The 15773-nt window shown below is 42.2% G+C and overlaps 1 protein-coding gene across 1 annotated transcript in view; it reads left to right on the top strand.

The window, feature by feature from the left end:
- Window positions 1-748: 748 nt before the first annotated feature.
- nrbp2b (nuclear receptor binding protein 2b) overlaps window positions 749-15773 on the top strand; it is a 43142-nt gene continuing 28117 nt past the window's right edge. Inside the window, exon 1 of the mRNA XM_085286885.1 lies at window positions 749-1442. Within this exon, the coding sequence (XP_085143011.1) occupies window positions 1323-1442 (120 nt within the window). The 5' untranslated portion in view covers window positions 749-1322. The remainder of the gene's footprint in view (window positions 1443-15773) is intronic.

The raw sequence follows: 15773 nt of genomic DNA, 5'->3' as shown, positions 1-15773 counted from the left end.
AGCAGTATTCTCACAATGTCTGAAGCTACTGTTGCTTCCATCCAATAATTTTGTTAACTGTTTCTCCAGCCCCAGCTGTCAAAGGCTGTCGCCAGTTTGAACCTATCCTCTTTCTTGTACCCAACGGTGCTAGCCACTGCTCCACTGTGCCACCTTAATGCCATGTTTCAAACATGGCAAATTATGACCTAATGCAACATTACCATTAAGTGATGCTGAAAGGGGCCGCTCCCGCTTTGCTCTATTTATATCCTGTACAAAAAGCTGCCGTGTTGGAAGCTCATTTTAAATCTTGCAGAAGTTTCAGATAATGAAGGCAGCGTATGTACCAAAGCTCTGTGCTAAAAACTTAGGCTTGATACTGCTCTAAACCCTCAGTTTATGATAGTTTTTTCTGCTCTTGTGTCTGTTTGATGTCATAGTGAGCTTAGGCACACAACCCCGCCCACCTGCTGTTTAAGCCTTTGTCAGGGGAAACCTATTAAAAGAGTCCAAGGTAAAATATGGAGCTGAAACGCGATAATAGCCCACCTTCTGTCACATGCACCTCACTCGGGCCTCTCAGTGCGACAGTCTTCAAACTGGCTGAAATATCATAGACTCGAGTAACTTTCGTGCATATCGATTCTAGAAGTTTGCTTTTCACCCGGCTACCGGTTTCCATGCATACATGAATATATAGTGCGCGCATAGCGGCCACTTTACGGTATTTTGCTCCATCCCTCTGCGCGCAGTGCCTGGCAGGAGCCCACAGCTTCAGATCCTGCAACGCCGACAATGACGCGTGTGGGAGATGGTCGACAAAACTGAGTCTCCTCCATAAAGCAGACGACGTCTGCGGTGGGAAATGAGTGCACTGGACTCAGAGGGAATTCTTTGGCTTCGCCGATCGAGCTTCGCTTGATTGTAAATGGACAGATTGGCAGGAGAGCATTTCGCAACCTCTTTTATATGCAGCCTATAGGGCGCATGAAGTCTGGGGATATATTTTCCACCCCGTTTAGTCCGGCCAGACGCTCATTGCATGCACTTGTGTTTTTTGTTTTTTTTGTTTTATCAAAGGAGGGTGTTGGATTCCTTTTAACTGCCTGAGGATTGCAAACACACCGGTTTGTTTCTGCAAGATGTTTTGAGCGCCAAGAGGGTTAGAGAGAGAGAGGGAGAGACGTTGGCTGGCTGTTGGAGGGGGTTCTTACTGCGCACACAAGCGGCTCGCCTCCTCTACCCCACAACAACAACAAAAACACACAGAGGCGATAGTGAAGGAGCGAGGGAACGCGGAGAAGTGTTGGTGTTGAAATCTGGAAATATACGGCGCTAAAATGACGATGTCCGTCCCGGAGAGGAAGTCAGGATCGGAGGGAAAGGAGGAGGAGAGCGAGGATGAGAGCGAGATCCTGGAGGAGAGCCCCTGCGGCCGCTGGCAGAAACGGAAAGAGCAGGTTGGTCGGTGTGCATGAAGGATACGTGTGAGTGAGCACGTTTCTGCGCACAGCAAAGGATCTGCTCCCCGATCGGGCGGTAAATCAATTGAGCTGATCTCTCTGGCCATGCTGGACCCACCGTGTTATGCAATGTTTGAGCCCGGCCGAGGTGGTATTGCCCAATGCTGTTTGGCACCATCCCAGCAGCATAAATCTCACACAGTGACATATTTGTTGATCAGATTATAGTCCACAGAGTCCATTTGAGCCGGTCTGGGTGGCAGGAGGAGTTTCACAGAAAAACTGTAGCCAGATTTCTGCTCCTGTGCAGGATCTGCACAAACATTCAAATCCACATCTGGTTTTATTATTGCACACTTAGAAATATCGTTGACATCCATGTATTTGCAGATGTTTCACGAAGACGACAAACTGGAATTGCTTGTTCAATTAGACCCATTGATTAGTCAGCCCAAAGAGAATTACTGGACAAATTAGTTGCATGCTTAAATGTCAATAATTTTCTGGCCTCTTGTTTGTGAGAATCTGTTGCTTTTCTTTTAAATTGAATGTATTTGTGTTTTTGAGCTCTGAGCTATAGTCATCTCTAAATATGACGACTAAGGAAAAATTCTTACAAAGTTTATAAAGAATTCAATGGGCAGTTGTAGCCTCCAAAATCTTTTTTTAATACTTAGTATTATTTTCTGGTGTTTGTTCTGTGATATCTCCAAACGTATCTGCAACAGTGTCCACATAATTGGTGAGACTGGTCCTTTAATTCAGGCTCTGTTTCTGTGCAGTGGTGCGGGCGCTGAATTAAAGGAGCAATCTGACAGATTTGAGTATGCAGACTTTTTTGGCCCTTTGCCTGTAAAATGCTGATTTAGTTTATTCCAAAACAAAATGCTGCAACTAAGAGAGTTGCGTGCCAAAAACACGAATGGATTAAAAAAGTGGCTGCAGAGTAATTTTCAGTCAGTTAACCAATCTATGAATTATTACATTTTTAATATAAATTTAACAGTGGTGTCAAATTTAGCGCCTGGGGGCTGGAAATAGCCTGGCAAAGAGTCCAGTCGGAAAATGTGAGAATTGCAAAGGAGGGGAAAAATTCTGACTTTTAACTGCATTTTCAGACGCGTGGCCACTAAAGTTTACTAAGTAATATATAAACCATTAAATGACAGAAACTTTTATGGTTAGTATGTCATTAGATAACAGGAAGGTTCCTGTTTTGACAGTTGATGGCACATTTTCTGTGCTTTCACAGTAAATGTCTTTTAATTGCAGGAAAAACTCTGGATAATAAGCTGCCTGTGTGATTTTTATAATTATGCATTCATTTCTTAAAGTGTAATCCCAAAGAGGCGTGTTGACGGGTGTTTTACATTTACTACAACAACTCAGAGGCGTTGTTGAAAGTGCACTTCCTTTTCTTAAAATATCTCGGGGTGCTCGTCATTACCTACACATTTTATAACTGGATGGTTTGTAGCTCATTTACACTAAAAGGAAGGGAAACAATTTGCAGGTCATTTTTGTTTTTGTATTATGTGTTATTATGCAATCATTTTGATTGGGCTGGTCCTCTTGAGATCAGACTGGGCTGGATATTTGGCCACCCAGAAACCGCCCGGGTGGGTCAAACGTGTATTTTCCTGATTGCTGGAGGTTGCTGCTGGGTTGCAAACACAGAGTCCTGGACTGAAAACGTACTTGCAGTTGCTTTGGTTGCTAGCAGAAGTAAAAGTTGCACCTTTTGAAGCATTTTTGTCACTGTGGTAAAAGCCCAACTTTTACTTTAACTGTGACCAGTGTAAATTTCCACTTTGCAGCACTTTTTTTGCAGGTTCATTACTGCTTAAGTAAGTAGTTGGCAAGTGTTTGCATACGAGTCTGAGCGACTGGTCGACCAGCCTCGAGGCCTGTATGAGTGACTCCTCTAAGTGCTCTTTAATGAATGACATTAGTGTCATCATGTGTTCACTATATAACTGCTTCTGTTTAAAAATGTGACATGGGTGAAGGAGGGAGGTGCATAACTGTAACAGCATCGAGAGCAGATTCACAAATCCATGAGTCGTTCTTTAGCAGGAAAACTTTCGCTTAATTTACAGCAAGTTGGACAAGTTGAAGCTTATAGCAAATAGTCAGCTGCAACTTTGAACATTGTGAATTTTCATTCATTTGATCAAACAGGTGCTGATTCTCTGTGTTAAACATGCAGATTTGAATGTTTTTCTTAAATTTATGTTTCTGTGTTTGCTGTTTGAGGCTTCGTGCTGAAAAAATACCAATAAACCCAAAACCATTTAACCCATTTCTCCCAAGATGGCTTAAAAGATGATGACAGCTCTTAGCTGCAGTGTTCTTGTCCTTGTGAGCATCAGCACTTCAGCTTCATTAGCAAAAGTAAATAAACCGTTGGCCTCACTCGAAGCGCCCTCTCCCTCATGTGGTCTCCATGTTTGTTCCAGTATGTGTGACATTCCCAGCTCTCCACATCGGAAACGTGTCCGCACGCACGCTGTGTAAGCCAAACAACCGCCAAGATGCTCAGTCATTATCAGAGAGAAGAAACAGTTCAGCATCGTGAATCTGTGGGTGTCGCCTCTGCTAACGGCTCCAGATAAGACTCAGAATTTAAGTTGAAGGTTATCTCTGGTTCGCACACAGGCTCCTCGGCATGCACAAACCACCTGACCTCGCTGCATTCTCACTACCATCAAGTGTTTTTCATGCTAGAACACACACACATATACATAAACCCTACCCCACCCTAGTGATTTTCCACCCATTGATTACCCATCTGTGTGTTTTTCTGAGCCACCCCCACTGTCACTTTTTCATTTGCCCCACACTGAGAGCATCAGTCTCTCATGGCTGGTAGTAGAAACCCACATGAGAATACTTTTCTTATGTAGCTATGCATGCTAATAATGTAATGTATTATATCTTATCGATTGATTTGTTTTAATTGTAGATTACACTATCAATTTCTATTTATTTATTTCTGTTTTATCTCAGAAAAGTGGAAAAATACCAGACTGCATAAAACTCACAGCCTCCACCCACACTCCAGCCTTTGTTTAGTTTCTTTGTGCTATTCTGAACAGAAGAAAATTGGATCAACCCCAGATGTCTGTAAGTCTGGGACAGGATCTGCTCTGCTGCTGAGTTACACCTGAATCACCCAGTAAATACAGGACGACAGGCTTAAACACTTGAACTCGCTGGTGTCCGCGCATCTTCTGGTTCAGACAAATTAACACTTGTTGCTGCGGGAAAAAAGAGATGTCGTCACATCCATTGATGCTATTTGCTCTGCTCCCTGTCACTTCTCTGCTGCTGAGCTCTTTGCTTTCCTCCCCTTCTCTCTATCACACACAAACACACACACACACACGGTAACAGCAGAGAGAAACTATAAGCCATGCACCTACTGGCTGCTTTATTAGTTACATTTTGCTAGTACATGGTTGCACTTCCCTTTTCCTTTCCTTTCAGAGCTGCTGTAATTCTCCATAGCACAGATTCAATATGGATTCAGAGACTTTGGTTCATGTTGGCATGACAGCATCACACAGTTGCTGTAGATTTGTTGGCGGCACATCTGTGACACGAGTCTCCATTTGCACCACTTCTATTAAATTGAGACTGGTGGCTGTTGAGGCTGTTTGAATGCAGTAAACGAACTGTGATGTGGAGCTTTGTGAAACAGCGTGTTATCCTCCTGGTCATAAAGAGATGGACATGGTCAGAAACAACGCACAGGTAGGCTGTTTTCTTTACCAAGGCAGGATGGTATGATGCTTTAGTGACGCTTACAGCAGATTCTGACTCTATCATCTGAATGAGAAATCGAGACTCATCAGACCAGGCAACAGTTATTTAAATTCTCAACTTCTGTAGTTTTCTACTCCTGTTTTGGTGAGCCTGTGTGAATTGTAGCCTCAGTTTCGTGCTCTTAGCTGACAGGAGTGGCACCAAGCATGGTTTCCTCTTACTGTAAGGTTTTACATCTTGTCATTCATAGATGTTCTGGCCATTCCCCTCTGACCTCTGACATCAACGAGGCTGTTTCACAAAGAGAGCTGCCGCTTCCTGGATATTTTCTCTCTTTCAGACCATTCTCTGTAAACCCTAGAGATGGTTGTGTGGGGGAAAATCCCAGCACATCAGCAGCTTCTGAAAACCCAGACCTGAAAACCCAATAATGCCATGCTCAGAGTCACTAAAATGACCTTTCTTCCTCATCCTGATGCTCAGTTTGAACTTCAGCAGGTTGTTTTGACCATGTCTACATACCTAAATGAACTATTTATCGCTGTGTGATTAGCTGATTGGATATTTATATTGACATTCAGTTGAATATATGTCCCTAATAAAGTGGCCTGTGAGAGTATATATATTTGCATAATGCAGTGGAGACTCACACTGCACTGAAAGGAAACAAAGGCAGTTAAATCAGGTAAACGCTGTAAATAAAGCCCAGGGTCTTTTGCTTATTTTTCCACTTTTGTATGCAAATTAATTTTTCATCTGTGTGAAAATCAGCACTAATGCTTCTGATATGCTTTTATTTGAAGGCGGTAAGCCAGGGCTTGATCTAGGAATTTTTATTTTTTATTAATTAATCTTTTTTTGCATGTGTAGTTCACTCTTATAGCGTTATCTCAAAAGGGACGCTTGAGCAACAAGCAGTTGCTTAAAGTCAGTTTGTCCTTCTTGACCCAACACAGAGTTGTGATATTCCTCTCGGACTCATCGCTGCTGTTGTGTTTGGAAAGCACAAAGTTGTGCGAGCAGAATCAAAACAGCCGTGACGTTTTCCAATGTGGTTCGTCGCTGAAAGTCTTTCCAGGCAGATTTTTTTAAAATATTTCCATTTCAGTGTTCGTGTGAAAGGAAACCAGAATTGTTCCTTGAAGCAGCGCCACAATATGACACGAGAAATCAATCAAACTGAAGCCGGTGGCCTTGCTTATTATTGTCTTTGCAGGAACAGTTGAATTAAAATGGGTGGACAATTGTTGCAATTGTGCTGAGCTGCAATCCCGCCGCTCTTTATTAACACGCCTATAAAATCTGCACATCAGCAGCAAAATGATTTACGAGCTCGTGATTTACATTTCTGGCTGCTGCCACGTATCGTCTGATTGAGCCATCTCGAGATTCTCTGAATGGGAACCTTCGAGCTCACGCAGCACATTTAATTCCAGTTTATCTCAGATTTGTCACACGTTTGTTTTACGGATCTTTTTGTGAGGAAACGTGTTGCGTAAAATTTTGGCAATTGCACGCCGATTGCTCTAAAGCAGTGTGTTTTATCAATGAGGTGAAAGGGACAAAAAGACAAAGACTTGGCCTTCCTTTCAATGTTGCCCTGCATAAAAGTCAGTGAATAATCATATAATAATAAAAGTGTTCTCGTAAACCTGCAGAACTTGTCTTAAGATGATCCAGTGACAGCTGTATGAACATTAATGGGTTCATTTAACATAGTTTCAATGGTCGCAGGTGCAAAATTGAATCTAATATAAAACTAAGTTGTGATATCTGTACAGTAGGAGGCTCATCCACCCCATCACACTGGTTTATCACGGCTCTCCTGTGATCTCTGTTTGATAATGGAGCAGGCCGGTGCCTCATACCCTCTCCACCTCTCCTCCATAGTGCACCCGGCAGACTCGGTGCTCATTCCAGTAATTGCTCCATCTTCTATTTCCAGGATCTGCCTCCATCTGCAGACTGGTGTTAATTCATGTATGAGTGTTTGCTGATGCTGCTTTTTGTGTTCCCCCTGTTTGAAACTCACATATACATGTGTCAGGTTTGAGGAGCTAGAGGCCTGGTCAGATATGTGGAGCTATGGGTGAGGCAGAGGCAGTTGTTGGATAGAGCACAGCAATGGTTTTTATTACGCCTTTACTTTTTCTACAGTGAAAAGTCAAAGATGTCCGGAGTGAGACACCTGATTATTACATCTGTGGCGTAATTATGTGACGATATTCAGGGTTTTCCCAGAGAACTGTTAAGCAACTTGACACCACACCCAGATCTTGTCTCGGCTATCGGTTGTTTTTACTTGGTTAGTCAACGGTTGCTTAAATGAGAGTCACAATTTTACATCGTGTCAGTTTTGTGATCCACTTCCCTGAAGGTAAGTATACCTGAACATTAGTTAGCCCGTGTTTGCTGTACAGTATGTTCATCATAAATCGTGAAATGTACACAAATGATTGAGAAAAATATATTTCAGATGTTTGTTCAGGATAGTCTGGTTTCAACACTGAGGGGGATTTAATAACGCACCAAGAAAACTAGTTATACTAGTTGTAGGGTTACCAACCTGTGGGATTTGGGCAGACTTATCTGATTATTGTGAGTTGTCCAGTGTCTCAAATCACAGTTTTGGGGAAGAAGTGACGATGCCTTCATCCAACTAATCCCAAATGTCAGACACATCTGTAAGAATACCACGACAGGGGCAACCTGGACGAGATAGAAGGCTGCGATCGAAGCCATCATCAGTGCAGATAGCGTTCACACTAATTATTAATTTTATGGGTTTTTTTGTCACTGATTAGATTTGGGTCAGGGGTGTCAAACATATGGCTCGGTGGCCAGAATCGGCCTGGCAGAGATTCTAATCCGGTCCACTGGGTGGCTTTGGAAAATATGAAGAAGGTCATCGATTTTGGACTTTTAACTGTACATTCAGTATTTAAATCTTTTCCTGCAGGTAAACCCGAGACCAAAATGACAATAAAGTTCCTGATTTTTTTCAGTCTGGGCACTTTTTCTACCTTTTCTGTTATATTACACATTTATTACTTACAAATTAATCCCCCAAAAGCTGCACTGATAGAGTTCAACATGTAGAAAAATTGAGACATGCTGTTGAATCTGCACTTAATAACTGAAGGGTTTAATGTGTGGTTAAACTTACTTAGGCTTATGTGGCCCACGATGTAAAATGAGTTTAAAAACCTCCAGCATATTCATAAAAAGGTTATGAGAAGCAAAATATGAGAGTCATTCCCACACAACTCAAATTACAGTGAATTTACACATTAACGTAGCTTGTAGCTAAGAAGGTGGATATCAAGCTAATGTAATTATTAGTGGATAATAAGAGAAACTTGAGTTATTACTTGAAAGATGTGAGATACGTTAAAAAAGGAAGGAATCTCTGTAAATGTAAGCTCGTATCGTAACCGCGTGTCTGAAGTTGTGAAGCCCAAGTGCCTGTGTCGCCTTTGCTTTTCTCATCAAGTCCTCTTCACGCTTTGGGGGAGTGTTGCTAGAGATACAAAGAAAGTGAGTGTGAAGTCATTAGCAGGAGCATATCCTCATGTTTTGGTTGAAAGTAGTTAAAGTTTCATTACAGCATATCATTCGTCTAAAGGGATTGTCATTTAAAACGTTTACCACAGTTATAGCCGTTTCAGGACTGCTAAAGAAGAGACTTTTGGAAACACTCACCAAACCTTCAGTTGGATAACTCCGGGGTTATCATGTGCAGCACAGTGGTTTATACTAGTACATCACACATTGCTTGGGTTCAAATCCACCATCTGGCTGTGGTCTTTCTGTGTGGCGTTTGCATTTTCCCCCAGTGTCTGTGTGGTTTCTCCAGGTACCCCGACTTCCTACCACAGCCCAAAAACAGTTAGCGGGCTTATTTTAAGGTTAGTTAGTGATTCTCAATTGCCCGTAGGTGTAAATGCGAATGCGAATGGTTGTTTGTCTCTGTCTCCGTGTTAGCCCTGTGACAAACTGCTGATGTGTCCAGGATATTGGATGAATTGGAAAAGCAGGAGAGGATGGATGAATGGATGGACAGAAAATAAACTTCAATCCACAACATCAAATAATCCTTCCCTGATGTCATGTCTTCCTCTGGTGATGGACGCCACCTAGATTCAGCGCTGTATTCGCTTTCTTGGTTACTTCAGGTGTATCTTTTCTCCCACCATCACTGTCACCCAAGCAAAGAAGAATTTGTTTTCACTCTTCTGCCCTCGTACTATTTAAGCCTCTGTTTCCCAAAACATGCGTGCCTTAGTGGTCATGTGATGTTGGTATATACAGAGATTATTTCTGGGAGCTAACTGTGAACTTGTGTAAAAACACACATTTTCAGCAAAAGCACATTATGTGAATAGCCTCAGGCTCGCTTTGGGCAGGATGCAGACACAACAGGTCGGTTTTGAACAGCTCTGTTTTGACCAACTTAGAAGATTAACCTTTAGCACAGATCACTTCCCCTTCTAAGTCCACGTCAAGCTGTGGATTGCTGCCCGTCCTCGGGGGTCCTCCTATTAACTGACACCTTTAATCAGACATGCAGGCTGGTTTGACAGCTGTCCTCTGAGGAATGACTTCAGCTCGGGTTTCCTCTCACTGGAAATGGAGAGCAGGGGTAGCCGGCTTTTATAAACCTGTTAATAGCGGTACTCTCCTGCTGCCGCTAAAGGCTTAAAGCCGTGCTGTGAAAAGCCATTTACACCCATCAATTCTTAGAAAAGAAAATCAGTTGTTGACTGTTTCATTCATGCTAGGAGAATGGCCTTAAAGAGTGCATTGCAGGTGTGCATGCCAGTTGGTCTGTTCACCACTTTGAGTCTGACCTAACCTAAATATCTCAGCATATAGGACAGCAACCACCTTGCAACCATGAAAAAAATGTGGTTTCCTGCTGACTGAATTTTCCTGAATTTGGTGACCAAATAATTGCAAGTAGTAGTGACAAATAACCTTGAGGCTGAGTCCTCCAGGTGATATTTGGGGTGGGAACCATCGAAATATTACTCATTTAATGTGTCTAAATGCATTAAAAGACCTACAAAACAGGTAACACTTTGTGTTTCACACTTATTACATGTTAAACTAATATATTGTTGTCACATTAATACAGACCATAAGTGGACCAACTGTAGTGTCATCACACAAAGTAAAGCTGCACTGCTGCTGATCAACAGCTGTTCCAGTCTATTTCGCCTCCTTGTGTGGGAATAGAAAGAACCTGCAGCTCTGCCTTCTCTGAACACACGGGCTGATTTATGAATGACTCACTGACGCGCTGTAAATTACCTTTTTATGCGTGATGACATTTGTGTTTTACAGCTGTCTTTGACCCAGTATCCGAGATTGCGGCAGAGACGTGTGCTATTTTCATCTCTGTGCTATTTCTTTACTGCACGTTTCTCAGTAAAGGTTGTTTAAAATCAAATCGCGACTCGATGTTTACCCACAGCGTTAGGTTCATTGGAGCCAGTTGTTTTTGTTTCAGTGGTGCCTGTGAATGGCGGAGGCCTGTTCGCACAAAATGTAGCACCTGCACGATGGATTACTCACCGGTCGGCATGTGGATGAGAAGGTTGGTGCTAATTCATCCACCCTCTCATATGCACAGACAGTCATCATCATCATGTTGAGTGCAGTCTTGCAGTTAATTAGAGAGTAAGTGTTGTGGCTGTCACTAACTTTTTTATGTCTGTTTTTTAAAGATGTCCATCTTCACTGCAGGCAGGCACAGTAACACAGTCTTTGAGGCCAGTCAGCAACCTCTGGCAAGCACAGATAGCTTGTACATGTGTTCCCCAACTGGTTGGCAAGTGGTTGCCTGCCGTTGCAAAGAGGTTACGCTGCTGCAGTGAAAAACCTCCTTGTGATTCCTGCGGTCACCTGTAGTTTGCACAAATACTGATCAAAGGGTATTAAAACAGTGAAAAGTATGATGCAAAGCAGAAACAGTGAAAGTAAAACTTGCCTCTTTTGAAATGTGATGATCGCAGCGGTAAGCCCCATCTTTCACTTTGAACTTTGTGCGTTTCTGGTTTGTGTTGCACTTTTTTGAGAAGAGTTGGGGAGCGTTTGCAGACAAGTCGGCGTCTTCCAAGCAAACTATGGGCGATCAAAACAATCACAGGGAGATTTCTTAGTTTTTGTTTGGGGAATACACGTTTTTCTGTACTAACTGGTGTCTGGGTCTGTGTTACTGTTGCCTTGTTTAGTTATTTATATTTTAAGTCTAAAAGGGAGAGAACATGATTTTAATTACATGATCAGCAGGACATAATCAAATGTTTAAAATCTGATTTTTTTTTTAAGTTTACTATATTTGTCCCAAAACAAGTTAAAAAAAAAACAAAACTTTTTTCCCCCAGAGTCAGACTCTGTAGTTCATCCAGTCATTGCATTAAGTAAACAAACAAACAGACTTTCAGCTAAGGCAGCTCACTCTCTGGGCAATATTCATTTTTAAGTAAATAGTATCTTATTTTGCGTACATTCATTTTATGTTGTAGTGCAGTAAAAATCAGATAAGGGAAACATGACAGATGTTTACTTTGATTACACAAACATTATGTAGGAGTAGGTAATGGATAACGGGTATTAATTTCCATGAACGCATAAATAACTTGAGCTTATTGTATAATATTATACTGCACTATATTTCCCCATAGGCAGCTTGCTCTATTTCGCTCTTTCTTTAAAGATATAACGCATTTTGAGTTCAACTTGGAAAAAAAGGCAGATGTGAAATTCAAAAGTGGGGTCAGAGGTCAAATGTGATGTGATATTTATAATTCCCAAATATCTATATTCTCAATATAAATAATAGGAGTAAGAAACAGATTTAAATACCCCTATATAGTGTGTAGTTTTGACTTTCAGATCAATCTGTTGACCTTGAGGTCAGAGGTCAAATATGACAGGATGTGACATGTTAAATCTTTATCCGGTATGTTGACGATATACACCACACTGTTTCTCGTTTCTAAGGCTTTTTCCGAATTTTTGACCAATGACTCATTAAGGTGACCTCGAAGACTTTGGTGGATGTGAGCCAAATTTGAACTGTTAACCCCACTCTGCATGCACACCCCTACAAAGTTTTATCAGAATTCGTTCGTAATTTGTTGAGTTGTTGTGTTTACAGACAGAACGATGACACAAGCGCAAACACGTCCAAAAACATGACCTCCTTGGCGGAGGTAACGACACGCTGATTCATGTGACGGATACAGAATGGAAAAAACAAAAAGGGAAAATTTGAAAACAAGAGTGAGCCAAGAAACATATTAAGTCCACTTACTGATAACTTTACTACTATAACAAGTCTTTCGGCTGCACTGTACAGACATTGGTAGATCAGGGGTTCCTTCAGATTAAAATGTCCTTAAAATACTTTCCTCATTTCCTCACACCGCTTCCAGGTACTTTGCACAAATAACCAAATAGAAAAAAGCTTTTATGTTTACATTTACATCAAACTCTCAGTTTGTCCGTGAGCTTCACTATTAACACTAAAGATACCTGTAGTTTACACTGTGATTTGTCCTCTTAAAAAGACTTTACTACTCTGTAGCACTACAGAGCACTATTTTATGATGGGGTCTTGAGATGATTACACTACTCCAGTGATGGAAAGTTACTTGCAGTAACAAAGCCAAGGAAGCACACAAAGCAGCATTTGGAAGATTTCTGTGCAAGTGTTTTTACAGGGAGGAGGAAAACGTTACGAGCCTGATTCAAAAATGTGCACATTTACACTTCCTGTGAGAAACACTGAATACAGCCTGGATGTAACGACACCATGTGGATTTTAAACCTTTAGAGAACGATTTATTGCAACCTTTATCCCTTGACCTTCACTCAATTTATTACAGCCACAGTCAGATGAGGCGAGTCGCCTGGCCTTCTTCTCATGGTTGGCATTTGTGCTTAAAGAGGCTCCTGCTTTTAGGGTCTCAGACATTAAAACTTGACTTTCTGCTGTTTTGAATCGTCTTGATGTAGAAAAATGCTGTGTAGCTGTGCTGAAAATGTCAGATCTGGACAGTTATGAATTAAAAACACACAACAAAACTACAAATTAGTTCCAGGGAAGTTTTAAATGAGGCATTTTTGTGCTCATTTCCAGCTTTGCTAGAGTAGCTTTGCATGACTTTTCTTATGCTGGGCCTCAGTGCGTGCACTGTTCTCATTTTCAGTTTACTTCCTTTTGGCTGCCCCTCGCAAAGGCAAGGTTTGAACATCAGCTTGAGTACTTCTACGTAGCCTGACCTCATTTTGTGAAACTCTAACCATAAGTAAGCACGTTTTTAAATCACTGCAGTCAGAACCACTGGAAACCTAAGAGAGGGTGCACTACATAATCGGGAATGTCAGATCTCTGCCGCTGGTTTTGTGAGAAGTGTCCCAGAAGACCAGAAACACTGTTTTCTTAAAACATTTTCAGGTTACAGTTTGCGAATCATGGGGTCATGTGATCCCGGGGATTCCTGTGACCTGGCTTTTGAAACACGAGCCAGCGAGGCCTCTCGGGGTCCCCGGGTCTCCGGGGATAGGCGGAGAGGTCGTTGTCAGCATTTTCCACTTCAGCTGTGTGAAACGGAGCTGCTCGGATGGGGAAAGCTGGCATGAAAAGGACTCTTCAAGGAATACCCGTCATGTCCCCTGGCTTCCACTGAGCTGTCAAAGCAGTTCAGCATCACATGATATCCATACCTCCGAGGAGCGCTTTCTACCTCCTCGAGCATGCTCTGTACACAGTCGGCGAGATCTTTGAAACATGCGTGTAAAAGTCAAACAGACTTTCTTGCATTGATGGATTCAAAAGAGGAGAGCTTTTTGGCGTTTATCACTCAGAAACAGAAAGTCTCAACAGTTACCGGGGTCTTTCTGTGTGGAGTTTGCATGTTCTCCCCGTGTTTGCGTGGGTTCCCTCCGGGTACTCCGGTTTCCTCCCACCGTCCAAAGACATGCAGCTTGTGGGGATAGGTTAATTGGATAATCCAAATTGCCACTAGGTGTGAATGGTTGTCTGTCCCTGTGTGTTGGCCCTGCGACAGACTGGCGACCTGTCCAGGGTGTACCCCGCCTCTCGCCCTATGACAGCTGGGATAGGCTCCAGCGCCCCCCGTGACCCCGAAAATGGATAAGCGGAAGCGAATGGATGGATGGATAATTCGTACTGCATAATGCCGTCATTATTCAGCTCTCTTTTTTCCCCTTTTTTTATAAGAGACCGCTCAAGTCAGCTTTTCCGTCTTTTCCTCCTTTCGCAGGCTGGAGGACAAATCTCCATAAAGCCTGAGCTTTCTTTGTCTAAATCTTTTCATAGTGCTCGGTAAATTGGCCAAATGGAGGCACTCTGACTTCACAAAGACATGAGTAAAGCATTTAACTAAATTTACTTGTTCTGGGTTTCAATCCTTCAGTCTTGCAGAGCATTTCTCCACACCGACCATTGCACAGAAAGAAAAGCTTGCAGCGAAGTGCCATCTTTCAAAGTTGCAGCTTATGTTCTCAAACACAGCCAAGAAATCTGCTTTCTCCATCTGAAATCTGCCTGCGCTTAGCCAGCTTTCTATAATCCCTCCACCCAGTTTAAGATAATAGGTTTCAGCAGTCTGACAGTGACTGGGATTTGACTTGTCAAGATCAGTTTACTGGTCACACACAGTATATAGTGTCCTCTGTAGCTGTAAAGAATGAGGAAATACCTCAGGTTGTGGTGTTGGGATTATCTCAGTGTGTTCACGCGTGTATGTGTGTAACCTTTTCTTTTGGAAATGCGCCTCTTGTGAGTCTTAAATTGAGTGGAACATTACATTGCTCGAGGTCTCCGTTAGCGCACGAGTAATGCAGATGTATCCACCCCTCAGATGACTTCCACACCGCTTCTTTTTGCTGCCCTTTTTTTTTTTTTTAAAATAAGGCTTTCATTTAGAGCCATTTTCCACTGTTTATTTTAATAACACTTAATGTCAGCTTGAATAAATGTCATTCAAATAAATAAACGTAATCCACATCTACTTAGAACAAATGTGTATTGAGACCAAATAGTTGTTTTTTGCAAAGTATGAAAAGTCCCACAAAGTCATGACGAATTTATCCTTTTCTCGAGATTGCATCACTACTCCTGGTGTGTAGATGATGACACAGACATGGAAAATTAAGTCCTATTTGCTGTTCAGTTAGTGCACTACAGGTGAAGGTGAAGGTTGTGTGCCCCCCAAGGATCTGCAGTACAAATGAGAGATTGACTAAATGCAGAGTGACCCCACGGTTGCTATGAAGGGGAAATTGGCCATAGAGACAAAAACAACGTTGTTGCTGAGATCGGGCGTATTAGCACCGGAGTCAGTTGGGATTTAAGAAACTTGAGTTTTTCAAGTACAGATTTCGATGTTGGGAGGTTGTTAGCTCACTTGTTAGCGCAATCGGCTAAAAAGCTAATGAACACGCGCCATGTCACAGTGTCCGTCAGCTTCTCGGTCTGCAACACTGGCTGCTCCTCCGAAAGGGTTTGCGAAATGATCACCGAAC

The sequence above is a fragment of the Mchenga conophoros genome, linkage group LG9, assembly GCF_057382185.1.
Source record: "Mchenga conophoros isolate Kocher_MC1m ecotype Shallow Benthic linkage group LG9, M_conophoros_male_GT1.1, whole genome shotgun sequence".
In the NCBI taxonomy this organism is placed as follows: domain Eukaryota; kingdom Metazoa; phylum Chordata; class Actinopteri; order Cichliformes; family Cichlidae; genus Mchenga; species Mchenga conophoros.
This window is presented reverse-complemented; position numbering and strand designations above follow the sequence as displayed.